General features: G+C 40.6%; 1 protein-coding gene across 1 annotated transcript in view; it reads right to left on the bottom strand.

Annotated features, from left to right (window-relative positions):
• RET (ret proto-oncogene) overlaps positions 1 to 18,302 on the bottom strand; it is a 117,289-nt gene extending 98,987 nt beyond the window's left edge. Inside the window, exon 1 of the mRNA XM_060769053.2 lies at positions 17,790 to 18,302. Coding sequence (XP_060625036.2) covers positions 17,790 to 17,838 — 49 coding nt within the window. The 5' untranslated portion in view covers positions 17,839 to 18,302. The remainder of the gene's footprint in view (positions 1 to 17,789) is intronic.
• Between the last annotated feature and the right edge of the window lie 9,287 nt (positions 18,303 to 27,589).

The raw sequence follows: 27,589 nt of genomic DNA, 5'->3' as shown, positions 1-27,589 counted from the left end.
CATCACATGGGCTGTTTTCATATTTCACCCTGGCAGCTTCTGTTCTTGGCCTGCAGCTGGAAGGAAAAATAGGGGAAAAACAGCAACTGCCAGAAACAAAAAATTGGAAAGAACATTCTCTTGCTTTCAATGGTGAGAAAAACCTAAGAAGGCTGCTGAAATGTGGTGGGTGGCACTATCCGGGTCTCTAATCTGCCAAGAGTACAAAGCTAAAGAAGAACTCATCTAGGCCCTTTATCAAAAGACCAATCAAGAAACAGAATCCTCAGTAACCATACTATTGATATTCTGCAATGTGCTGTATACTGGGTGACCTCTGTATCAAGTTTGGAAACTCCAATTAGTTCAAAACATGGTAGCCAGACTGTTTACATAGACATCTAACAGTGAGCAGATCACACCCATACCACAGTCACTCCACTGGTTGCCAATTAGTTTCTGGACAAAGTACAAAGTGTTGGTTTTGACCTTTAAACCCCTATATGGTTTGGGTCTAGGTTACTTACATGATTGCCTTCTCTCGTATAATCTACCCTTTAGAATACTGAGGTCCTCTGAGGGAGCTTCCGCCAAGCAGTCAGAACTCAACTGGTAACTGTCACCCAGAGGACCTTTCATTGGCTTGCCCACGACCATGGAATAACCTGCTGTAAAGGATCCGACAGATAAACTGTCAAAATTGAAGACCCAATTGAAGATCCCAAAGATGGAACTGGTTGCAAATGTTTACATGGCCATTCCAGTCAACTTTGAATCTTTTATTCTATTGCAACTATATGCTGGTTTTTGTACCCTGTGTTTAGTTGTGTTTTTATAATAATGTGTTTTATCTATGTTTTTTATACCCATATGTTTTGACTTTGCTGTTCCCTGCCTCAAGGTATTAGGAGAGACAGGTAATAAATGAAATGCATTAAATAATAATGATAATGATAATGATTATTATTATTATTATTATTATTATTACAAATTCCAAAATTCACTAAAAAGCTGATATATTTATTGGCCAACCAAAACACAGAAAACACCAGTACACAATAAAAGCTTTTGCAGCTTCACTTCATAACTCTGTTCAAGAATGATTCTATGCTAGAATGAATGCAATTTGACACCATTTTAACTGCAATAGCTCAACGATATGGAATCATGGGATTTGCAGTTTAGTAAGGCATAACACTCTTCGTCAGTGAAGGCTAAAGATTTCATTCCACACCTCTTTCATTTTATTCAGACATTTTCATCTTGATTAGCTGGTGAATTCTTTTATATCATACAAATGGTAGATTTGCTTATATTTCTGTCAATATAGTAGCTCCAGATCAAACAACATTTCTTTATTCTTATCATGATTCAAATACAAACAAATTACATTCTAACACCTCTTAAAACTTATTATTGTTGTTCTTATCTTTTTTTTAAGATTACTGTCTCTTTACTCTTCAATTCTCTTGTAAAAACTCCCCAGTTCTTAATTTTCACTCTTTATCAAAAGCTTTTCTGAAAAGTTCCAAAGTTTAATTTACTGTTTGCATGAAGAAGTAAATTCATGAGAGTGTTAATCTCTGCATTGTAGATAGAAAGCAACCCCCCCCCCCCCAGCACAGTCCATTATTTCGGATATCAATTAATTAGGAACGTTTTTTTAAGGTTCTATCTACACAGGCCAAATAACGTAGTGCAGGAGTGAATGGACTTTGTAGTGTCCACAGGACACTCAGAACTGATTCGTCCACAATACTTGGCAAGGCCTCTTAACACAATTTTGTGTGACATTAGACGAAGTCAGGGAATGCTCCAGAGCTCCATGAAGCTCCAGAACTTTGGCAGTGTGAATAGTTGGGTCAGTTCCACTTTGGAACCAGCCACCAAAATTCACACTACCACCATACTTTCCTGGGCTTTGTGGCCTGAGGATGGCCTTTACCTTTATCATCTTATCACCATTGTAGTGGCAGCCACAGAGCTCCAAAGTTCTTCTGGGCATTGCTTGTCACCTTTGGCAACACAAAGGCATGACTTGGGGAGGGGAGGAAGAAAGAAGGGGGCAATCCCTCTTCCACCCCTTCCCTCTCTGAGTTGCACTGGTGCTTTTGCAAGAACTGACAAAGGCAACAAGCAATAACCAGGAGGACTTAAGTGTTCTCTGTCCACTGCTACAATGGCATCAAGATGACAAAAGTAAGGGGGCTGTCCAAAAGGACTGAATCAGTTCAGCCTCAATAGATGGTGTAGATTCCCTACATCTGCCACTGTGGCACAGAGTGCCACACAGTACTCCACTCCAGATCAGCCCTGGAGTATCTGGCCCATAAACATGTGTCATAAGTCTCTTGTGGCAGGCTTATTGATAGCCTCTGTCTCTCCTTTCCAGCCATGATCAGTCAACAAGAAAGGACTTATTTGATGATCAAAAGAGGATTTACCAGTCTTCATTTATTATCCTTTGACCTTTTAATCCAGGTAGGTTATTTTACTGATTCAATGCAATTTGGCCAATAATAATCCCAAGGGCATTTCTCCCCCTACAATGGAAAGCTCATAGGGGATGACTAATGAGATGCAATATATACAAGATCCTCCTGCAAATAAGCTCATAGCTTATAATGAAATCTATTTATGCCTACATTTTTATATTTAGAGAAACTACCTAGCTATGTGCAGCTGCCATGAGAATATTTTTTTTCCTATTCTATCTTTCTAGAACTGTATTGACTGATGTTTTAAAAGGAATTTGTTCATGGGGGGCGGGGGGATAAACAGCAATATGCTTGGAAATAGATGTGCATGAAGACAAAAATTTACATAATATCAATTATTTGAATAATTCATTCTATTTATAATAGACCTGCAGTACTTTATTTTCTACATTATGCAATTTCAGGTTTTAGCTTTCATAAAATAAACCATCTTCCCAATACTGAAAAATATCACTTTACTGGAATTAAAACTCACATCTAAATGGCAGCAGCCAGTTGGTCAGTGTCCACTAAAAAACAATTCTAAAATTCTGTTATATAAATACTGGCTCCAGTTTATTAAACTATAGTCCAGTATGTCAACAATCAGTCCATGCCACAAACCTAATTTAATAAAGTGGTCTGCTCTATCAATCATGTTCTGTATTTTAGTATTTCACATCAAAATGTTGACTTTTAAATTATTCACATTTATTTCATTCCAAGAACTCTTTAAACACACAAGGAAAAAGAGAAAAACAAAGTGAGAAATGAACCAATGATTTGTAGAAGGGAATCCAAAATCATTTTCCTTCCCCCAAGTGGAATAGAACCTGACGAATAATTCAAAATGACTGATCTCAATCTGGTAAGAATCTACTGGGAGAAGGAATAATATAGTCTTGGCTCTAAATTGTGAGACTTAGGGCCTGGCCATCCATTACACAATGTGAGGCTGCTGCCTTGAAAAGATGAATCCGGAGGGTCATCTCAATAACCAAATAATGCAGTTTGAAGCTAGCTTCCATTTCCACCTGAAGCAGCTAGAAAATGCATGCTGCCAACGTGCACCGCAACACAGGATAAAAACTAGTAAAGGAAAGTCTGACTTAAGCCCTTTAGTGGGCATTAGTGAGCCCCAAATCTAAAGCACACTGCACATCAAAATTAGCTCTACAGAATATGAAGCACATTATAGACACCCACCTATGCTGAAGCAATTTGTAGATTTTGGAATGTGAGGGGGAGGCCACCCTAAAATGTCCCAAGAACCTAGCTGTGCAGGGGCAAATTAATTCCCTGGGACAGGTAATTGATTACCTCCACTGCTGTTACTTCCACTTCTTGTTACCACGTTGTATGCCTCTGGAGCACAGGTGTGCATCTCAAACAAAATGGGGAAAAGCCTGCATGCTCCAGCACAGCCTCAAGTCATGACCCCATTTCGTAGAGGCAAAGTGACCTGTGACACCAATACATTAAAAATAGGTTTTTTAATTGGGTAAATGAAAACACATCGAAAACAAATTTTTCAGTATAATTCAAAATAATGTTAATTGCACATGGACCTGGAGCTCACAAGAAGCTAACCTGATGAACAAAAGATCTTTACATGTTTACACAAATAAATGCTTGCGCAGGACAAGATAACATTATTATTTTTTTGTTTTCTCTTTAAAAAAATATAACTCAACACTACCTAGTGACTACATAGAAAACCCTTGTCACAACACATGGGATGGGAACCACTGCTCTAGTAAGATGTGGAAACTGCAGATTCTGAAACCAATTTGAGTGCACCTTATGTGGTTCACTGTCCTGGCCTCAATCCTGTTCCAGAAATGTCTATCTAATCATCCACACAGCAAAACTAGCTTCTGCTAAACTAGTTCCAAACTGATATGATTATCAGTGAAGTTGTGCCCTGAGTTTCATAAAAATGGAAGATAGTGTTAGCTTTGCCACTGACTGCCTTCAAGTTGTTTTCAATTTATGGTTACCCTAAGGCTAACCTTCTATTCTTTAGAGAGGCCTTTGCCTTCCTATCAGACTGAAAGAATCTGCTTGCTCAAAGCCACTTAGCAAACTTCCATAGCCAAACAAGAATTCAGTTTATAATCTCCTGCATTTTATTGATAATTTTTAATCTACATTTTACCTATATATATGTGTATTTTAATAGTATTCTATTTTAAATTTTTGCTATTTTAACCATATTGTACCCTGCCTTGAGTCATGAGAAGAGGCGGGTAATAAATAAACAATTATGATTATGACTATTGCCCTATGTTCAATCTACTATACCACACTGGCTCTCGTAGTATTCGCTACTTAACATTTTTATTGCCAAAGATTAGTGAAGGCACTTGTGATATTTTCTACTTTGAATGTAGAAACAATGTAGAAACAATGTGAGCGACATGGGTCATGCGCTGATGTATATATAAATGATGGACAGGAGGCAGGGGGTAAGTGTTTCCCGTTTTGTCTTAAATTTCCCCTATGTGGTCCACACACTGGATCCAGTCAGAGCAAAACCAAAGGACATTAAACCAATAACCAGTATGCTTTGAATTTGCCCATTATATATAGTCTACCCTACAAAAGAGCTAGAAGACTGACAAGCAGGACAGAGTCTAGCAATCCAACCTAGCCTATTATGAAGACAATTCTCCCTACTGGAGAATAGATTTGGGAGCCTTCCTGTATGTGGTGAAAACATGGCCATCATTTATATATACATCAGTATGCATGTTGCTTTACACAAACAGTTGAACATTTATGCCCAATGAATATCATCAAATATTAAATTCAGGGTCTCAGAAGTGCACATATTGCGCTGTTGTACACACAAATGTGTATTCTTGAGTGATGCACTGTATATCTAACTGCCAATGCTGAAATCTGTGACAATACTCCTTTAGTTGTGTCTTGAGTTAGCAAAGTTGCTGTTCAATGCAAGGACTCGCAGAATAATTAATGGATATGTACATGCAGAGATCTGTGCTACACAGTCCTGATCTCAGCTAATGTCTGTCTGTGTCTGCAGGAATTGATGCAGAAACATTTACAGTGCAAAAGGTTCTCAAAGCCCTCCGATTTGGGCAATGAATCAGCCCAAGAAAGAAATACTAGAAAATAGGCATTATGGAAGAAAATGAAAGTGAAAATTTTAAAAAGGAATTAAGAACTCTGGGTCATGTTGCCATTTTTGCATCCCCACATACCCCACCTTTTCCCAACATACTGTTGCTCTTAAAAGACATGCTGATGAAGAGTACCCCAGTTATTCTTGGACAACAACTCTCATAATCCTGTGTCTTCAGATATGCTGGCCATGGCTAGTGGCCATAGCTCATCAGTACAGGGAAAACCATACTTGCCCACAACTCTCACAATGTAAAGAGATGCAGATTACTTTATTGATTTATGAGATGCACACACACTATAGAAAAATTATAATGGCAGCAGAAACCAGAAAGCAGATTAAAAACAAAAATAGGATATACAGCAAATATTTTAAAGGTCTGTAGATCCTTGCACACAGCCATATAACCCAGAATAACAAGGCAGATAATCCACAATATCTACTTTGAACTGGGTTATCTAAGTCCACACTGCTATATAATCCAGTTCAATTTGGATTTTATAAAGCTGTGTGGAAGGGGCCTGGGAAAATCTTTCCTGATCCAAAGTGTCCACAGGATTATTTTGTCCAGGTACTTTTTACCCATGATAGTCAACTACTTTTCAAATTCTTAATTCTGTATTTCAATCTGAAAATATGAACTAGCTACACTGAAGTTGTCTGGCAAATAGTTCTAGATTAACATTCACATGCAGCTTTTAGTTACAAATGCAGTAGACTCACTGAAGACTCATCTGTCCTGGTAACAAATCTCAGTGATTCAATAAGTTTATTATGATTGTGACTGATAACTGAATTTAGCTCAAAGACATTCTTAGCATTGCATGTGAAAACATTCATAATTTTGGAAACCGTAAGCAACATTGCTGCACAGAATTGCTAAGATGAATAATATGTGATCTTGAAATAGAGACCCCTTGAAACTACATTTCAGAGGAGAAATTATTGTGATACATAACTTGCATCCAGTGTTCTTTTTTTCCATCAGAGGTAGGCTTCCTTCTTTCCTTCAGAGGTACGAAAACTTTGGGTTCAGCCAATTATCAACCAGAATATCTTGTGAAATTCAGCCATAGGAATAAAACAAAACAAAAATAGCATATTGTGCTATCAAACTATTAAAGGTCAAAGCAGAATGGAAGAGTTCATACAGAAATTCATTCAGATGTATGTAGTCTAAAGAAAGAAAAATGAACAATAGGTTGTATTCTATATTTCCAGCCTAGAGCAGGCATCACTTCACACAATGGCTATTTTTTCTTTACCAACAAAATCCTGCCAGAGATTTGCAAAACTGCATTTACTGTATAATGTGCTTCTGATAAATGTTATCATAAATTCATTCTGCTGAAAAGATTTATTTCTAATCTAAAGTATCATTAAGATATTGAATGGTTATCACATCAACTCTCTCCTGGATTCATTCAGTTTTACTGTTCCATTTTCATTTAATGAAGGATTCATTTCCAGATAACTTCTTTGAGTAATCTTTATGCAACTATCAGCAGAATTACACATGAAAAGGAAACTATGAGATTCCCACATCATGCTGGAAAATAAATTCAAACTAATTATTGGGTGGGAAAACTTTTGTTATGGTACGAGCCATTTATCAGTAGAATGGGGCATTGATGGACTCTCTTTCATTGGAAATGTTTTAAGAAAGATTGGGCAGCCAACTGTCAGGAGCACTTTCACTGTTGATTCCTGCATTTGCAGAGGGCTGAGTGAGATTATACTTAGGGTTCCCTTCCAATTCAAGATTCAATAATTCTACATTTTCCCCATAATATTTGCCTAGGGACAGATGTGCAGTGAGTCCTTGGGATCTGCTGGCATTTGGTTCCAAGACACCATGTGGATAGCAAAATCAGTGGATGCTCGATGGCACAGTAAAATTGTGTACCTTATACAAAACCCCACTCTCAATCTAAAGTATTCAGGAAAACATTAGCACACCCTATGAACTAGATCTTGTAGTGTATTTCTATTCTGAATTGCCAACAGAAATGAGACAGTTTTCTCTGTCTCCTCCAACTGCAGCCTTCCATGGTGAAAAGTGCTGCTCCAGTGGATTCCCTACTCCACTTTCAGAGCAGTTATACTGAGTGCATGAAAAGTTAGTGTGGTGAGTTATTGGCACAACTATAGTATACTAACTACAAGACCTCATGGTTACATGTCAATGTGTGTCAAAACTGTTAAGTTGGAGGAAGAGCTAATATGACTGAAGACCCATCCACACTATACAATTATAACACTACAGTTCCACTTTAACAGCCACAGTTCTATTCTATATAATTCTGGAACACGGTTGAGGAAGGGCATTTACAATTCTCAGCCAGAGAGCTCTGGTGCTTCCTCAAACTAGAATCCCTGTAAAGTGGAACTGAACAGATACAATTGTGCAGTGCAGGGATTCTTAACTGAGGGTCCATGGAAAGATTTCAAAGGGTCCAGGATCTTGAATGGAATTGTCTTCATTTTCTCTGATCTCTAACTGAAATCTAAAGATTTGCCAAAAATGACCATTTGAACAGAGGTTGCACCATATTAGGTGATCAAGTATTGAAATTGTGGGAAAGTTGTAAAATGTAATCCTCACAACCTCTGAGGATGCTTGCCATATATGCAGGCGAAACATCAGGAGAGAATGCTTCTAGAACATGGCCATATAGCCCAAAAAACCTACAACAACCCAGTAATCCTAAAATTTAAAGATATGCTGATATTGAGTGTTATAAAACTATATGCCACTACATTCTAGGAAGGGTTCTGTGGTTTTCATCTGACTGGCGAAGGGATATGTGGAACAAAAGAAGTTGTTCATTTACAACTCTCCGCAAACATTGCAAATATTGTTCATAAGCAATTCTCTGTGACTAAATACTGAGAAATGCTGCAATTTTCAGTCGAACAACATCTATAGAGTCTTATGATTTCCATCCCAATACAATAAACATTTACTATCTTAATTTGTTTTACTCCTCCACAACCAGCTGCTTTGGTTAACAGGAACAGGCTGTCTAATAAAAAGGTCAACCTTCAATTGCCTAAGAGTCCAAGGGTATGGGGAGATACATATGGAAGGAAATCTGGAAGACCAGAATTCAAATCTCCACTCAGCTGTGTAAACCCATTGGGTGATCTTAGGCAAGTTACTCTAACCCTCAGAGGAAATTAATGCAACCCTCGCTGAAAAATCTTTCCAAGAAAATCCTGTGATTGGTTCACCATAGGGTTGGCATAAGGCTGAAATGACCTCAAGATGCACAAAACCAACAGCAGCAGCACATTAATTATCTTGGGTGGACACATCCTCTCAAAAGGGTGGAGCAAGATCTCAAACTCATCAGGGCCACTAGGGTGGGGCCTTTGTATTTGCCAAGGTTTCATTCTAAGACTCCCTGGGGATACCAAAATGAATGATCAAGTCCCATTATATTCAAAGCATCTGTAAAATGGTGTCCTTAATAAAAATGGTAAACACAAATGAGCACAAGGGAATACCTGAGGATCTGTAAAATGGTGAGAAACCACTGCTAAGTATCCTACACATCAGTGTAGCATACAGCAAAGTACACTGATTGTTTGTAGGGGGATTTTCTTTTCCTTCCCCACTTCCTTTCACCCAATCCATTTAGGTCCCCTGCATATACTATCCTCTGCTCTTTCCCTAGGCTTTTGCTCACCAAAATGAAACAAAATCACTGACTTTTCACCTGGCCATAAGCCATGGAATGGCTCAGATCACACTTCATTAGTGTTTTAGTGGAAAGGCTCTTTATACATTATGTTTTAGCTGTGCACCTGCGAACTGACTTTTTTTTTAGTTTACACCTGGATGCATACAATTAAGTGCAACAAATAGGTATTTGAAGAACATCTGGAAAGTGAACTCAATGGACAGCGGTATTGGCTGTGGCTCCTCATAGAGTATACACAGTGGCACAAGTTAGTCACTATGAAACATGCAAAGGTGTCTTCTAAAATGAAACCACTTAAAGAACAAGTACAGGTGTCCCTCAGCATTTGCAGTTTTGATTTTTACAGATTTCATTGTTCACAAGTTTAAAAGTCTCTCTCTAGGAATCCCTAGGTCCTCCAATGTAATACTATGTTAAGCGTCTCATGAAAGTTGACCACTGAGTTGTGCTGGAAAACTAGAAATTTCTAGACAGGGGTTTTCTCGGGGGGGGGGGGGGCTGATGTTCTTATCCATGGTCTTTCACTTTCACAAGAGTTCATGGCTGAATTGTGAGAGTTAAAGTCCAAAACACCTGGAGGGCCAAAGTTTTCCCATGCCTGCCCTAACCTCAGTGAATCTGGAAGGCTGAATGTATATCTGACTAATATTAAAAACTTCATCTTCCTTCTCATTATAGTTATTTATAGTTATTTAACACAAGTAACACAAGAAAGAGTTAACATCACATCACTTTCAAAGTAAAGCAACAATTCTTTATCACAGTAATTACCTTTCATGCCAGACATCATGCCCAAATTGAACACTGCTGTCATCAGCATTTGTAGCAACACAGACGCAGAAAGTCACATTAGTCATCCATACAAGGACACAGATGGAAAACAGACAACAAGGAATTAAAGTACATCACTGGGGAAGAGGACTTCCAGTACATTAAGGTTGTTGCTTTTTCCAAATATTGTGAAGCAGGGGGAAAGCACCTGATAAATAAGATCAAGAGAGGTTGATCCAAAGGAATGCAAGCAAAATTTTGAATCACCCACTGACACTCTTAAAGAATATGGCTACTTCCCATGCAGTGACTGAATCTCTGATGCTGCTTTTGAATGTAGCAAGTATTTAACAATTGAAAAAGACGCTGAGAAGAAAACTGAATCAAGAGTGGGATGGGCTGGGAGGAATGTTACACAATGGCCAACCACCTTGGACTGTTATAATATCTAAGATTTTTAAGAACCAACGAACCTCAGTAGATAAATGAGGAAACAAAGTTTGCAAAGCTTTGCTGAAAGGAAGTTCCAACTATCAAGTTTTCAAGCATAAGAGCTAGTGATGATGATGATGCATTTATTACCTGCCTCTCCCTGTGGCTTGAGGCAGGATACACCATCATTAAAACAAGAGATAAAATACTATTAAAAGACACACAAGAAGGTACACAGAGTTTAAATAAAAGTTGAAATCCACTGACAAAACGCAGATTAAAATTCACAACTTAAAATTGGCCAGAACCGATAGGTCTTCTGTTGAGTGTTTAATTATGTCTTGGTGGTCAGTATTTTGGATTAGGTTTGGAGAGATCTGCATTCTACTCCCCACTGAGCTATGGAATTCAACTGTCATGTTCTCAGCCTAGCCTACCTCACATGATTGTTGTAAGGATTAAAGGGGAGAGGGGGCTGTCCTAAGATCACTAAAGAAAAAGCATGGTTGTTACAAATGACACTGACATACGACAACTCTATGAACAGAAGACCTGCGCCATGCAAGCTCCAACTGTGTTGAATTGTGGGCTTTCCTGGGTGACTCTAAAGTAAGATATATGTATAAAAAGTAAATAAATAATTTCATTCCAAGAGTAATAACTCTGAGTTTTGTAATATATAGTGCTGTAAGAAATTCTGCTAAACACCCCCATCCCATAACAGATAGGTCTCTGCATAACTCCCTTCTTTTTGTGGTTATAAAAAGAGCATCCTCCTGAGTTATATCTTTACATAGATGTCAAAAACAAATGTAATTATTGCTCCCCCAAATCTTCTGGATCTGTAATTCTCATACAGAAATCATACATATGAGAGTTTATGCTCAGTTTAAAAACAACCACCTATTACTTTCTATCTTGATCCATTATCTTTTTCCCTTATTTTCTTTCTGGCAGGACTCTTCTATCTTCGGTAAGATATAAAGCTTTCCCAGCACACAAAGAAAAAAAAAAACAGCAATGACACACCTGCTGAATCTCAGCTGACTGTGCAGCTTTGAAAAACATAGGGAACCGCCACAAAAATGATGTATCATTTCTGTCACACATCATCAATACTCACAAGTATTATTTCCAGACAAAGAAGCAACCATTCTTCTAGTTTTCTGTTTCTGGAAATATTCCAGAAAAAAATGTTTCAATTTGGAAGGTACAACATGCAGCCAACAACCAAACCACTTAGCAATGATGTACAGTTACTAAAAACTGCTTACAGAATGGCTTTCTTTCGGGTAAATTGCACAGAGCTGTAGCGAAAGAGATATTATCATTTTGGATGTAATCCTCTACACATTTACCTTGGAGTAAATGACACTGCATTTGCTTGCACTGTCAAAATATTTTCAAATGCAATTTGAAAAGTGTTTGTGTTCCACATAAAAGAAAACTGGCATTAAGAGCAGTTAACAGGGAATAAACAGTGTAAGTGTAGGAGTCAAGGGGGAAAGGAAATGTATTAATTTTATGGGGTGGGGACACTCAAAAGTGTTATTAGTTATGTTCCAAAAGTACCACGTTTTATGTACAGAATCATAAAGGGCTTACTTCATCTCTTTTCACCCTTCTCCCTTTGTCATAACCCAGATTATGAACTCCTCTGGGAAGGGACCTGGAACAAGAAATGCCTAATAACATTTTGTGTTTAGTGCTTTATGATTTTATAAGGCCACAAAACAAGATATGAATTCTGCAGAATAAGCAAAGAACAAAGGTAAGAAAATTCTCTTTGCCTAGAAGATTTAAAAACAGAGCAAGGAGTTTAAAACAGGCGGGAGAGAAGGCTTGCCTTGGTCAGTCAACACTTCTTCTAAGAATGAAACTCAAACCTCTTGTGTGGGATTTTTCTTTTTAAAAATGCCTTTATCTGATAGCTGTTTAAGTGACAGTGAACTGCTTTAAAATGATTAATCTTGACCCACCAGTAAGTGAATGACAGCTCGGGAAATCACACTTGGCCGACGGCCCCAACTCTCAACAACCTAGCCTTCGACAACACATTGACCTATCTATTTAATTAACACATTCTGAGTTTTGTTTTCCAGATCTTTTATAATGACTAAAATGCAACCCTCGCCCCCCAAAGAGAGTGTGAACAACTTTCTCTACAACACACCCATCCTGATTTATACACCTAAACGTCAGAAACACTTTGGCAAACAAGGCCAGATGGAGGGGAGGAAGATAATGGATTTTTCTGTTTGCCTTAGAAACTAAACAGCTGCGGGAAGCATCGTCTGTGCCGCCAGCCAATAACTTTTCATCTTGTAGCCTTTTTCCCATTTATCAACATGAAGGCAATTTAATTTGATAATGGGGAGGGGGCAATGAGAGAGAAAGGAGGATTTTTTTTTTTTTAAAAAAGAACCTTTTATATAGCCAAAACGTTGTACCCTTTTGGCCTCATATTTGCTTGAAATTAAAATTAAAATTTGATGTGTGTATTCAAAACTTTTAAAAATACCACAAAGCAAATTTCAAAGTTTCGGTTCGTCCTCCAAACTATGCTAAATTCCACAGTGAAATCACTTTAAAATCATCCAAATAAACCACTATATATTTTATGAATTTAACATGTGGCTTTTTATATACTACAGCATTTTATTAACAGCTGCATGTCATGACCCTTTTTGAAGTGGACTGTGGCATGACATTCTGCAATACTTGCTGAATTGAACACTATTTGTGTCTTAATATTTGCACTAAAATGTGCAATCAATGTAGTCAAATCTGCCCTCTTTAAGCCTCTTTTTTGGGTTTTAGCTACACCTCATGTTTTTGGGATACACATCGCCCAGTCCGATGTGTACAAGTGGTCCCCGAATTACAAGCATCTGACTTACAAACAGTTCATAGATACAAATGGTGGTGAGACAACAGGAAGGGAAATCTACCCTTGGGGAGGGAAATTCACTCCTGGAAGAGTTATTGTCATGGGGAAAAGGTGATTCAATTGAGGCTTTCTCACCAATCCTTGTTTCCACAACAAGCCATTTTTTTCAAAATCCAATGATCACAGGGAAAGAAAGTGAAGTGAACTCTTCTAAACACAAACAGTGTTGGAATTCAACCCCACGCTGCTTAAGTTTGCAGTCCTCAATGAGAAGCAGCTAGATAGCATTAAGCTAGACTGAGGGAATTCCTCCCCTCTCATTCCTGAATGTCTGTTGATATAGCTGTTCGACTCTCTACCTTTCCCCTCCCATCCTAACTGATGACATAGAATGGAATTTATTTAGGATGCATGGCCTTTTGTTTTTAAGACCTATGGTCACACTTCTTCCCTATTCCTTTTTTCATTCAGCCCCCTCTCTCCTCTGTGAGATTGAGAAAATGTAGTATTTAGAGATATAGATTTGTCTGGAGTTAACAGATTTTAAAAGTGCCTATTATTATTATTATTAATAATAATAATTTATTTCTATCCTGCTTTTCTCTCAGATCAGAACTCAAAGAAGCAAACAACATGTAAACAAAAACATGACAACCATAAAAAAAAAACATAGTCAATGCGTTGTTGGAGGCTTTCATGGCCAGAATCACTGGGTTGCTTTCAGTTTTCCAGGCTGTGTAGAATAATATCCAGGAAGGGAGAAAGAACTCCTTATCTGTTTGAGGCAAGTGCGAATGCTACCAATTGGCCACCTTGATTAGTTTTTAATGGCCTTGCAGCTTCAAAGCCTTCCTGATTGCTGCTTGGGGAAATCCTTTGTTGGGAGGTGTTAGCCAGCCCTGACTGCTTCCTGTCTGGAATTCCCCTGCTTTTAGAGCAAACTTTGGTCCATGGACCACCAGTGGTCCACAAGAACTAAAAAATGGTATGCAGCCTCACTGTTACTACACCGTTGCAACAAGAGCGACTGGTCTCACAAAACCCTCTTACAGTGCCAAGGTTTATTAAATATAGTTTTCTGTGAGCGAGAAGATGGCGGGTACTGGATGGCAAATGTTCTGTATCAGAAACTAGAACTGATGTGCTCCATCCAATGCAATTTTCTGAATCGCTACCCCCAAATAACCAGACAGAATCTAAAGTTGACAAAAAAACAGAGTCATAACCTTTTTGGTACTAATGTTGGGTAGTGGTCCCTGGTCAAAAAAAGAGTTTTTTAAAATACTGGTAGCCAGATTTTGTTCATTTTCATTGTTTCTTCTTTTCTGTTGAAACTCCCACAAGCCTTGAAGCTGTAAGGCTATTCAATGCTAATCAAGGTGATCAATTGCAGCATTCACATTCAGAAAACAGGGGAATTCCAAACAGGAAACAACCAGGGTGAGCTAATGACTCCCAACAAAGGATTTCCCAGATGGGAAATAGCCAAGCTTTGAAGCTGCAAGGCCATTCAATGCTAATCAAACTGGCCAATTGCAATGTTCACACTTGCCTCAAGCAGACAAGAGTTCTTTCTCCCACCCTGGACATTATTACACAGACTAGCCGTCCCCTGCCACGTGTTGCTGTGGCCCAGTCTGGTGATCTGGAAAATAAAGTAATGGTTTCTAATCTATGTAATTCCTTTATACTTGTGAGTAAACAGTATTACTTGTTGTCTCTTTGTCAGTGTTGATGTGGAGAGTGTCTGGTTTGCCTACTCTGGAATATACAATATATCATTGTCCTTCTTTAGGGGTCCCTTGCAAATCTATGATATTATATCTGTGTGTGTGTGAATCATATCTATCTATCTATATTTATGACCGGATGGCTCTTTGTCAGGAGGGCTTTGATTACATTTTCTTGCCCTGGTGAAGAGAGTTGGACTGGATGGCCTTAAGTATTTTCTGTTGTTCATGGGGATTCTGTGTGGGAAGTTTGCCCAGATTCTGTCGTTTGTGGGGTTCAGAATGCTCTTTGATTGCAGGTGAATTATAAATCCCAGTAACTACAATTCCCAAATGTCAAGGTCTATTTCCCCAAACTCCATCTGTGTTGATATTTTTTATTTATTTATTTATTTACTATATTTGTATTCCGCTCTTGTCAGCCCTCAGGGCGACTCAGAGCTGTTAACAAAGCAAGTACAATACTTAAACATGATAAAAAACAGTTAAAAACAAGCTAAAAGAATAACATTATAACAATCAATAAACATTATAACATCTCATCTCGTCTCATAGTTAAAATCAAGATCCAGTCTCATCATCCAAATGTTCCATATTTCTATATTAGTTACACTGCCTATTCAAATGCCTGCTCAAACAACCAGGTCTTCACTTTCCTCAAAAATGTGAACAAGGAGGGGGCCGATCTAATTTCTGTGGGAAGGGTGTTCCACAGCCATATTTGGGCATATGGAATATTTGTGCCAAGTTTGGTCCACATCCATCATTGTTTGACTCCACAGTACTCTCTGGATGTAGGTGAACTACAACTCCCAAACTCAAGGTCAATGCCCACCTAACCCTTCTAGTCTTTTCTGTTGCTCATGGGAGTCCTGTGTGTCACCTTTGGTTCAATTCCGTCATTGGTGGAGTTCAGAATATTTTGATTGTAGGTAAACTATAAATCCCAAGAACTACAACTCCCAAATGACAAAATAAAAAAAAATGAGTGAAGGACATACATTGGGTTGTTAGGTGTATGCTGTCCAAATTTGGTGCCAATTAGCCCACTGGTTTTTGAGTTATGTTAATCCCACAAACGAACATTGCATTTTTATTTATATACTAGCCGTCCCCTGCCACGCGTTGCTGTGGCCCACTCTGGTAGTCATTGGGGTTTTGTGTGGGAAGTTTGGCCCAATTCTATCGTTGGTGGGGTCAGAATGCTCTGTGATTGTAGGTGAACTACAAATCCCAGCAACTACAACTCCCAAATGTCAAGTTTCTATTTTTCCCAAACTCCACCAGTGTTCACATTTGGGCATATTGAGTATTCATGTAGAGTTTGGTCCAGATCATCGCCTTGAGCATTCTCGGATGGAGGGCGATTAATAAGTTATTAGATGATGTAGAGGATGATGATGATGATGATTGTTTGAGTCCACAGTACTCTCTAGATGTAGGTGAATTACAATTCCAAAACCAAAGGACACTGCTCACCAAACCCAGAATGCTCTTTGATTGTAGGTGGACTATAAATCCCAGCAACTACAACTCCCAAATCATTTTTTTTAGTGAAGGACATACATTGGGTTGTTAGGTGTCTTGTGTCCAAATTTGGTGCCAATTCGCCCACTTGTTTTTGAGTTATGTTAATCCCACAAACGAACATTACATTTTTATTTATACAGGTAGATAGATAGATAAACCTCACTTGCTTAGTTTCCAACAGATCCCTCAACCTCTGCCATGGGGGGGGGGGGGTGAGTTTTTTTCAGAGGGGGTTCGGGGGGGGGGGGGGCTGGGGTTCGGGGGGGGGCTGAGTCTGAGTGAAAGAGGGTCTACCTTAGCAAACGTTTTGTGTAGTTACCCCAATACCCCAATGCATATGGGATATATTGAGCATGGTGATCAGATCAAGATATGAATAAACATAACAGTTTAAATAATGCACCAATAAGGCCTTTTCTCGAACCACCATGAGAATTTCGGGGGCGGGGGGGGGGGGGGCTGAAGCCCTCCAAGCTCCCCCCCCCCCCCCCCGCTACATGCCTGTGCTCACCAAACCCAGAATGCTCTTTGATTTTAGGTGAACTATAAATCCCAGCAACTACAACTCCCAAATCTTTTTTTTTTTTTTTGGTGAAGGACATACATTGGGTTGTTAGGTGTCTTGTGTCCAAATTTGGTGCCAATTCGCCCACTGGTTTTTGAGTTATGTTAATCCCACAAACATTACATTTTTATTTATTTAGATAGATAGATAGATTAGATAAGCCTCACTTGCTTAGTTTCCAACAGATCCCCCAACCTCTGCCATAGATGTGGGCAAAACGTCAGAAGATAATGCTTCTGGAACATGGCCAGACAGCCAGGAAAACTCACATAACATTGTAATCGAACCACTTCCGGCTTACAAATTCAACCTAGAGCGCCGATCTTGTTCGTAAGTAGCGGACAGGCTCTTGGGTTTGCACTTTGAGGTTTGCTCCCCATCCAAGAACGTCGAAGACCACAAACAAGCCAAGAGGAAGGGGAACCTTTTTGTGTGCGCTCGTTTAAGCAGGTGTTTGGCTGCTGAGCCCCAGAAATCGTGGGGAGGGGCATGGCAAGGAGACGACCCAAGAGAGGGATGAACCTCAGGCCTCTCTCTCTCTCCTTCTGTGAGCCACTTACCCTGACACAGCAGGGCCACCACCCCGAGGGCCCATCGGGCGGGCGGCATCCTTTCCCTCCACGCGATAATCCCAGGGATTCCCCTTCGAAGCTCCTCTCCAAAGTGGGAACGGGTCCCCGAGTCCGCGCGCGTGCCAGAGAGAGATTGCCTGTCCCTCAGGCCGGGCGCCTCATGGCTTCGCGTCGCAAGAGAAACGCCAATCAGTCCGTCTCGGCGCGAGACAAGGCGCCCGGCGGAGAAGCGCTTTCGTCGCGTTCTGGAGAAGAAAGAGGGAGGAAACAAGGTCCGACGCGAGCGCTTCTTCTTCTTCTCCGCCACCAGAAGCACTTTTCCCGCCCCGAAACAAACAAGAGGCGTCGAGGATGCTCCTCTGTCGCCGCCGCCTCGGTCCCAATGAGCTCTTCTTCGGCTGCTGAGGGCGCTCTCCCGGCAGCCAATGGGCAACTTGCGCCCCGCCGCTGTAGTTAATGAGTAAAGTGCAGCACGCGCTCAAGAAAGCGGGGAGGAGGAGAGGAAGAGGAGGAGGGCGCGCGAGGCTTGGAAAAAGGAGTGGAGCCACTGCCAGTACGAGTGCAGCGCGCGCGGCAGGGAGCAGGAAGGAGGGGAGGGCTCGCGCCAGGCCCCCTCCTCTGAATTGCAGCAGGGAAGTCCCAAGCGCGCGCACCTTCCAGGATGTGGACACCTACATACAGGGTCAACGCTGATGGGTGAAAGAGGCCCTTCGGATTTTGCATGGGCCATCTCTATGCCGCAGGGCGGTGTTGCCCAAGCTTGGGTCATGAGGCCCTTCCACACAGCCATTCGACCCAGACTGGGCATCGAATCGTTGCCCCTAATGTCGTAAATCTTCTATATAAATAAAAATATAATGTTCGTTTGTGGGATTAACAGAACTCAAAAACCACTGGACGAATTGACAACAAATTTGAACACAAGGCACCTAACAACCCAATGTATGCCCTTCATTCAAAAAAAATTGATTTTGTCATTTGGGAGTTGTAGTTGCTGGAATTTATAGTTCAGCTACAATCAAAGAGCATTCTGAACCCCACCAACTATGGAATTGAACCAAACATGGCACACGGTTCTCCCACGGCCAACAGAAAATACTGGAAGGGATTGGTGGGCAGTGTCCTTTGGTTTTGGAGTTGTAGCTCACCTACATCCAGAGATCACTGTGCACTGATTATCAACCTTAAATTATGGATCTGGACCAAACTTGCCTTGAATACTCCATATGCCCAAATGTGAATGCTGGTTGAATTCGGGGAAAATAGAATCTTGACATTTGGGAGTTGCAGTTGCTGGGATTTATAGTTTACCTACAATCAAAGAGCATTCTGAACCCCACCAACAATAGATTGGGCCAAACCTCCCACACAGAACCCCCATGACCACCAGAATGGGCCACAGCAATGTGTGGCAGGGGTCGGCTAGTATATAAATAAAAATGTAATGTTTGTTTGTGGGATTAACATAACTAAAAAACCACTGGGTGAATTGCCACCAAATTTGGAAACAATATACCTACTATCCCAAGGAGTGACCATCACTCAAAACAATGGATTTTGACTTTTAGGATTTGTAGTTGCTGGGATTTATAGTTCACCTACAATCAAAGAGCATTCTGAACTCCATCAACAGAATTGGGGCAAATTTCCCGCAGAGAACCCCTATGACCAACAGGAAATACTTAAGGCCATCCAATCCAACTTCCTTCATCAGGGCAAGAAAGGGTAATCAAAGTCCTCCTGACAAAGAGCCATCCAGCCATAGATATAGATAGATAGATAGATGATAGATATGATCAACACACATAGAGATATAGTATCATAGATTTGAAAGGGACCCTTAAAGAAGGACAATGATATGTTGCATGTTCCAGGGTGGACAAACCAGACACTCTCCACATCAACACTGACAAAGAAACAGCAAGAAATACTGTTTATTCACAAGCATAAAGAAATTACATATATTAGAAACCAACACTTTCTCATTACTTTATTTTCCAGATCAACAGACTGGGCCACAGCAATGCATGGCAGGGGATGGCTAGTAAATAATAAATAAATAATACTAAGGCAGAGAATCCCATAAAATCTGTCTTGAACTGGGTTGTCTGGGGCCCCTTCCACACAGCTGAATAAAATCCCATATTATCTCCTTTCAGTTGGGATATGCAGCAGTGTGGACTCAGATAACCCAGTTCAATGCAGATATTGTGGAATTGTCTACCTTGACATCTTGTGTTACATGATTGTGTGAAAGTGCCCTGAGTCCACACTGCTGTGTAACTCAATTCAAAGCAGATAATATGGGATTTTACACAGCTGTGTGAAGGGACCCTTGGAATCTGGAGAATTCCAGCCCTAGGGTCAGGAAAACAAGCCCTATGAGGAGCGGTTTAAGGAGCTGGCCATGTTTAGCCTGAAGAAGGGAAGGCTGAGAAGAGATATGATAGCCATGTATAAATATGTGAGAGGAAGGCACAGGGAGGAGAGAGCAAGCTTGTTTTCTGCTTCCCTGGAGACTAGGACGCGGAACAATGGCTTCAAACTACAAGAAAGGAGATTCCACCTGAACATGAGGAAGAACTTCTTGACCGTGAGAGCCGTTCAGCAGTGGAACTCTCTGCCCCGGAGTGTGGTGGAGGCTCTGTCTTTGGAAGCCTTTAAACAGAGACTGGATGGCCATCTGTCAGGGGTGATTTGAATGCAATATTCCTGCTTCTTGGCAGGGGGTTGGACTGGATGGCCCATGAGGTCTCCTCCAACTCTTTGCTTCTTTGATTCAATGATTCAATGAATCATATAATCCAGAATCTCATGGCCGATAATCCACAGCAGGGGTCCTCAAACTTTTTAAACAGAGGGCCAGGTCACAGTCCCTCAAACTGTTGGAGGGCCGGATTATAATTTGAAAAAAACATGAATTAATTTCTATGCACACTGTACATATCTTATTTGTAGCACAAAAGACACTTTAAAACAATACAATAATTAAAACGAAGAGCAATTTTAACAAATATAAACTTATTTGTATTTCAATGAGAAGTGTGGGCCTGCTTTTGGTTGATGAGATAGAATTGTTGTTGTTGTTGTTGTTGTTGTTGTTGTTGTTGTGTGCTTTCAAGTCATTTCAGACTTAGGTTGACCCTGAGCAAGGGACAGGTAAATGACCTTGGAGGGCCGCATCCGGCCCCCGGGCCTTAGTTTGAGGATCCCTGATCCACAGTATTGGTTTGAACTGGGTTATCTAAGGGCCCTTCCACATGGGAATCTGTGGCCTTTGGGGGGTATTTAGGTACTAGCCGCCCCCTTCTCTGCCTGCCTTTGACAGTGAAAAGAAGACGCTGAAGGCGAGGCAAGCTGCTTGGCCGGCACCCAAAGTATCCTTCGACGTGAGATGCCTCTCGCTTAGGAGCACAATATTTGAACCACAAATGAGGATGGAAAAAACTTGGAGCAACCCATATGCTTTCCCAGCAAGCCATCAATACCCGGCTAAAAGCCTCTCAGCTCAAGACGCATGCGGAAGGGAAGCTTTTTCACGCCGCAGACGCTTCCCCTTCTTGAGCACAACAAGCTTCCCAACACCAGCCCACAAAGCATCGGTCCCACTGGGAGAAGGTTTTTTTTAATTAGGATTATTACTTTGCAAGAAAGAGTTTGATGAACTTTCTGCGTTGGGGGTCCCAGCACTGCAGCTCAGAGTCACACAACACAAAGCCAAAACTTGTAGCTCAAGGGGGAGAGGGAAGCATTTCCAACAGACATACACTTATATACTGCAATTGAATTCCTAAACTGCAAGCAAGCAACTCCTGTGAATTGATGGGTGCATGAATGCATTGATAGGGATATATATATATATATATATATATATATATCTCCCCATATCTATATATCTCCCCATATCTATATCTATCTATATATATACATAATATATACACACACACACATACCCCCAGGAGTTGCTTGCTTGTAGTTTATTTATTTATTTATATTTATTTCGGGCACTTCTACCCCGCCCTTCTCAACCTCCTGGGGGGGGGGGGGACGGGACTCAGGGCGGCTTACAACTGGCACAATTCGATGCCAACAGTTCAACAGATAAAATACATAACAACAATAACCACAATAGTTAAAACACTCAATTAATACAATAACAACTAAAAAGCCAATCTAGTGGCCAACGTTCACCAAGTTCTAAAATCTGTAAGTCCATTCAGCATTACCATAGTCCTTTCCAAGTTCTGGTCGTCATTACCTTGTCAGTGTGCCAGATTACCCAAAAGCCTGGTCCCATATCCATGTTTCAGCTTCCTTCTGAAGGAGAAGAGGGATGTTGAGGACCTAATTTCCCCAGGGAGTGAGTTCCACAGGCGAGGGGCCACCACTGAGAAGGTCCTGTCCCTCGTCTCTACCAGCCTCACTGGTGATAGAGGCGGGGCCAAGAGCAGGGTCTCCCCAGAAGATCTTAAACTCCGAGGTGGGACATAGAAGGAGATACGTTCGGACAGGTACGCTGGGCCGGAGCCATATAGGGTTTTATAGGTCAAAACCAGCACTTTGAATTGTGCTCGGAAGTGGATCGGCAGCCAGTGGAGCTGACACAACAGAGGGGTGGTATGTTCCCTGTATGACGCTCCGGTGATTAATCTAGCTGCCGCCTGTTGAAGTTTCTGAACAGTTTTCAAAGGCAACCCCACGTAGAGCGCATTGCAGTAATCTATTCGGGATGTAACAAGAGCGTGGACCACTGTGGCCAGATCAGACTTCCCAAGGTAGGGGTGCAACTGGCGCACAAATTTAGCTATTCAACCTGCTATCTCATTGCTTTCATTCAGAAATATGCATGGTTCTTCCCCCCCCCCCCCCCCGCCCCATCTGTGCATCTACACTGTCCATTTAATGCAGTTTGCTGCCACTTGAACTGCCCTGGCTGAATTCAATGGAATTCTGTGAGTTGTAGTTCTCTGCCAAAGAGTGCAACATCCATGTCTTTCTAACCCAGGGGTCCTTAAACTATGGCCCGGGGGCCGGATATGGCTCTCCAAGGTCATTAACCCTGCCCTCACTCAGGGTCTGAAATGACTTGAAAGTACCCAACAGCAACAACAATCCTATCTCATCAGACAAAATCAGGCCCACACTTCCTATTGAAATACTAATAAGTTTATATTTGTTAAAATTGTTCTTCATTTTAATTAATGTGTTGTTTTTAAGTGTTGTTTTTTTTTTTTTTGCACTACAATTAAGATGTGTGCAGTGTGCATAGGAATTCATTCATATATTTTTTTCAAATTATAATCCGGCCCTCCAACAGTTTGAGGGATTTTGACCTGGCCCTCTGTTTAAAAAGTTTGAGGACTCCTGCCCTAAACTATATTTCTGGCCTGAAGCTGCATTCATTCTACAGTGTAGATATTCACCCAGAATTCAACAGGACTTACACTTAATGATTTTTTTTTCTTGTCCAGTGGAGGGTAATATTCTGGAATTGCAACTTCCCTATGCACTGGAAGGTTTAAAAAAACCTGCCACAAAGTGAATTCTTACCGACACAATATTAATTGGGTTGCTGTGAGTTTTCCAGACTGTGTGGTCATGTTCCAGAAGCATTCTCTCCTGACATTTCACCCACATCTATGGCAATCCCCTCAATCCCCTTCATTTTATATAGTTTTTATTTACAAACCAGAGCTCCACAACCCTCATCCCCTGCTTCATTTTCCTTTTTTCCTTGTGTGAAACATTTTTTTTGAAATGCATATTTAAAACTTATGGAAAAAATAAAAATTTTGCATCATGTGCAATTTATTAATTCCTCATCTTTGAACATAACAAAATGGCCCATCCTTCAAAGAGGTAGCCTCAGGTGCCCTTTGCTATGCCATGTATCTTCCCAACAAGGAATCGGAAATAAAACATTGACACTTATATACACAATGCTGGGCAATTATTTCAAAATCCCCACTAGGTTTCAGCAGACAGGGTTTTCTACAAAGGCTTTGGAGCCCCCCTCTACACTGCTGTATAAAATCCAGATTATCTTCTTGGAACTGGATTATATGGCAGTGCTTATCCCAGATCTGGGAGTGGAGACTCAGGGCCTTTCCAGACAGGCCCTATATCCCAAAATCTGATCCCAGGTTTTTTGTTTATCCCAGATTATCTGGCATTTGGGACTTGTATGATCCAGGTAAAAGCAGAAAACCTGGGATCAGATCCTGAACTATAGGGCAGTGTAAAAGGGGCCTGAGTGATCAAAATCTGGGAAGTATTTTTTTTTTTTTTTGGTAAGCCTGAATATTGATGCAAACACAGTCCGATGATGTCAGTAACATTACCGATACTACTTGTCAGCATGTATGGCTGTTTGGGGATCATAGGCCATCACTCTTTTCTTGGAAGCTCTTATAGGATGCTGCAGTGGAGTGAACACACACTAGTACCATTTGCCAAGATGAGCAATGTCAAGTGATGCTGCTACTGCCTGAGTCAGTCATTACAAAATGTAGAACAGTCTGTCCTCACGGCCTGATGGCACTCACAAAACTACAAGAGCTACTTATTGATTGCTTTAAAACAAAATAGGCTTCTCTCCCTGCTTTGTTGCATTGTGTAATGCTATAATTCTCTGCCTTATACTGACCTAAGGACTTCTTAGGGCCCTTCTACACCACCATATAATCTAGATTATCAAAGCAGGTAATCCACATTATTATATGGGTCTACACCAGTGTTTCTCAACCTGGGTGTCGGGAGCCCTGGGGGGGTCGTGAGGGGGGTGTCAGAGGGGTCACCGAAGACCACCAGAAAACACAGTATTTTCTGTTTGCCAAGGGAATTCTATCATTGGTGGGGAGTGCTCTTTGATTGTAGGTGAACTATAAATTCCAGCAACTACAACTCCCAAATGACAAAATCAATCCCTGGCCACCCCACCAGTATTTAAATTTGGTCATATTGGGCATTTGTGCCAAATTTGGTCCAGTGAATGAAAATACATCCTGCCTATCAGATATTTACATTACGATTCATAACAGTAGCAAAATTACGGTTATGTAGTAGCAACGAAAATAATTTTATGTTTGGGGGTCACCACAACATGATAACTATATTAAGGGATTGCAACATTATGTAGTAGCAACGAAAATAATTTTATGTTTGGGGGTCACCACAACATGATAACTATATTAAGGGGTTGCAACATTAGGAAGGTTGAGAACCACAGGTCTACACTATCAAATAATCTAGTTCAAAGCAGATAATCTGGATTTTGTATAGCAATGTAGATGGGGCCTTGGTTCCATTGTTATTTTTGCCCTCTCTCCTTCCCTGGGTTTGTTTGAAAAGCCCATTCTCTGCTTTGAATATATACTTTAGTGCATGGAAGATACAAGGTGGATCCCCTTTTCCATGGGAAAAAGGTTGCACTTAATTTGCTTATACCCAAAGTTTTTTGATATCCTTGGAAAACCTGTAAATGGAATCCTATGCGATGAAAAGTAATGGAGGCAAAACAACAGAAACATGAATGATGGAGAAACGGTTAGGCACAGGCACATTTATTTATGTATTTATTTCATATATTTGTACCACACCCTTCTCACCCCTGAGGGGGGATTCAGGGTCTTTAGTTTCCTTCTAAAGGGCAGGAGGGAGGTGGCCAATCTGATGTCTTTGAGGAGGGAATTCCACAGACGGCCCTATCTCTTGTCTACACCAATCGTGTTTGTGACAGCGGTGGGATTGAGAGCAGGGCCTCTTCAGATGATCTTAAACTTTGTGATGATTCCTAGCAGGAGATCTACCTCCTTTCTCACTTTCCCAAAGCTGATGTTAATGGTAAAAACAAAACAAAACTGGGTGGCTTATGATTTTATATAGGTTTCATTTGATTCAAATTCTGCCACTTCATAAGTAAAGCCATAGGAACTTTGCCCATTTGGTGCAGCGGGTTAAACTGCTAAGCTGCAGAACTGCTGACCGGAAGATTGGCAGTTCGAATCCATGGGACAGGGTGAGCTCTTGTTGTTAGCCCCTGCTTCTGCCAACCTAGCAATTGGAAAATATGCAAATGTGAGTAGATCAAGAGGAGACTCATATAATCCAGTTCAAAGCACATAACCTGGGATCAGATACTAGGATATAAGGATAGTGTAGAAGGGGCCTTAGTGAGTACATTCATTCCTCAGCATATGTGAATGCTCATAGTGCACCAAGAACTAAATTGAAAGCTAAGAGTTGAAATAGCAAATTGAAGGATTAAAGAAAAGCTAACTGCAAAACTATTCATTGATTATTCAATTCAGCTTTGGCATTTTCTACACTGAACAATGACAGAGAAATTCTACTAAGTACACTTGTGTTTTCTGTGTACTGTTTTTATGTACCTTTAAATTAAATCTCCAAACCTTCGCCGGTGTGTGTGTGTGTGTGGGGGGGGGGGGGTGTCGATTCTCAACCATGTCGATCATGTAATTACAATTGCTTTGCTGGTTCAGATCACAGATCCATCTAATCCAATGTTCAGCTTCTAACTGCGGCCACAGACTTACTGATCCAAAACATCCTTTAAGTGGAAAAAATGAAGTAATTTTACTCTGTATATGCCAATAATGATTGGCAGTGGGATGCTATAACAAAAATGTTTACTGGTTTGCATACAGGTGATTTCAAACAGACTGCTTAGTACTATGCTATAACTAACATTGTAAAATTAATTTCTAAGGGCTCAATTTATAGTTCAGGATCACATCTTTGAGGCCACTCATAGCTGGAGGCATGAATTAATAAGGACTGACTCTTCCTGGAGATTCATTTCCTGTACTTTACAACCAACACCGGACATCCTGCTTTGGATTCTGCTGCTGACTGCAGTGTAGCAGGTGGCTACGGAATTGCTAACTGCCCGTTATTTATTTGTCTGGTAGAAAGTCATACCAGAGTCTGAAAATGCATTAAACTCCAGTGCTGACCTGACAAATAATAGATTTCGGTTTTGATCCTGCTTGCAGAATCATGAGGCATTAATCTCAAATACAGGACACTCTGTAAGGCTCCATTCCGACCCTGAAATTATGTTCTGGCTTTACAGACATGCTAACAGACTTCATCATTCCATATGCTGACCTACCTGGATTTCATCTCCTACTCTATTCTGAAGCTCAGTATTTTTAAAAACCAGAAACTGGTCACCATACTTACTAGATCAGTGGTTCCCAAACTTTTTTTGATCAGGGACCACTTTGACCAGGGACCACTCTTCAACATTAGTACCAAAAGGGTTACGAATCAGATTTTGGTCAACTTTAGATTAGGTTTGGTTATCTGGGGTGCTCATTCAGAAAATTGCATTCGCTAGACCACATCAGCTCTAGTTTCTGATACAGTCACCATCTAATAGTCACCATCTGCTTGCTCACATAAAACCATATTTAATAAGCCCCAGCACTATAATAGGGTTTCATGAGACCAGTCGCTCTCATTGCAACGGTGTAGTAACGGTAAGGCCATTAACTATATTTTAGTTCTTGCGGAGCACTGGTGGTCCATGGACCACAGGTTAGGAACCTCTGCACTAAAGGAAGAATGTGTCACTTTTCTGATGTCATTTCCCATGAATGTTGCTGTCATGGCCAAAGATAATGTGCTGACACGGCTGTGCCAGGAGATTTGATTCTTTTTCTTGCGCTGTTAGTTTGCATGAATCTATTCAAGCTATCCTTTTTTGTAATTGGGTAGCTTTCCCCAGGTTGCAATCATAGGGCCAATGACTATCAATCATCATT

This window comes from Anolis sagrei, chromosome 3 (assembly GCF_037176765.1).
Source record: "Anolis sagrei isolate rAnoSag1 chromosome 3, rAnoSag1.mat, whole genome shotgun sequence".
Taxonomy (NCBI): domain Eukaryota; kingdom Metazoa; phylum Chordata; class Lepidosauria; order Squamata; family Dactyloidae; genus Anolis; species Anolis sagrei.
This window is presented reverse-complemented; position numbering and strand designations above follow the sequence as displayed.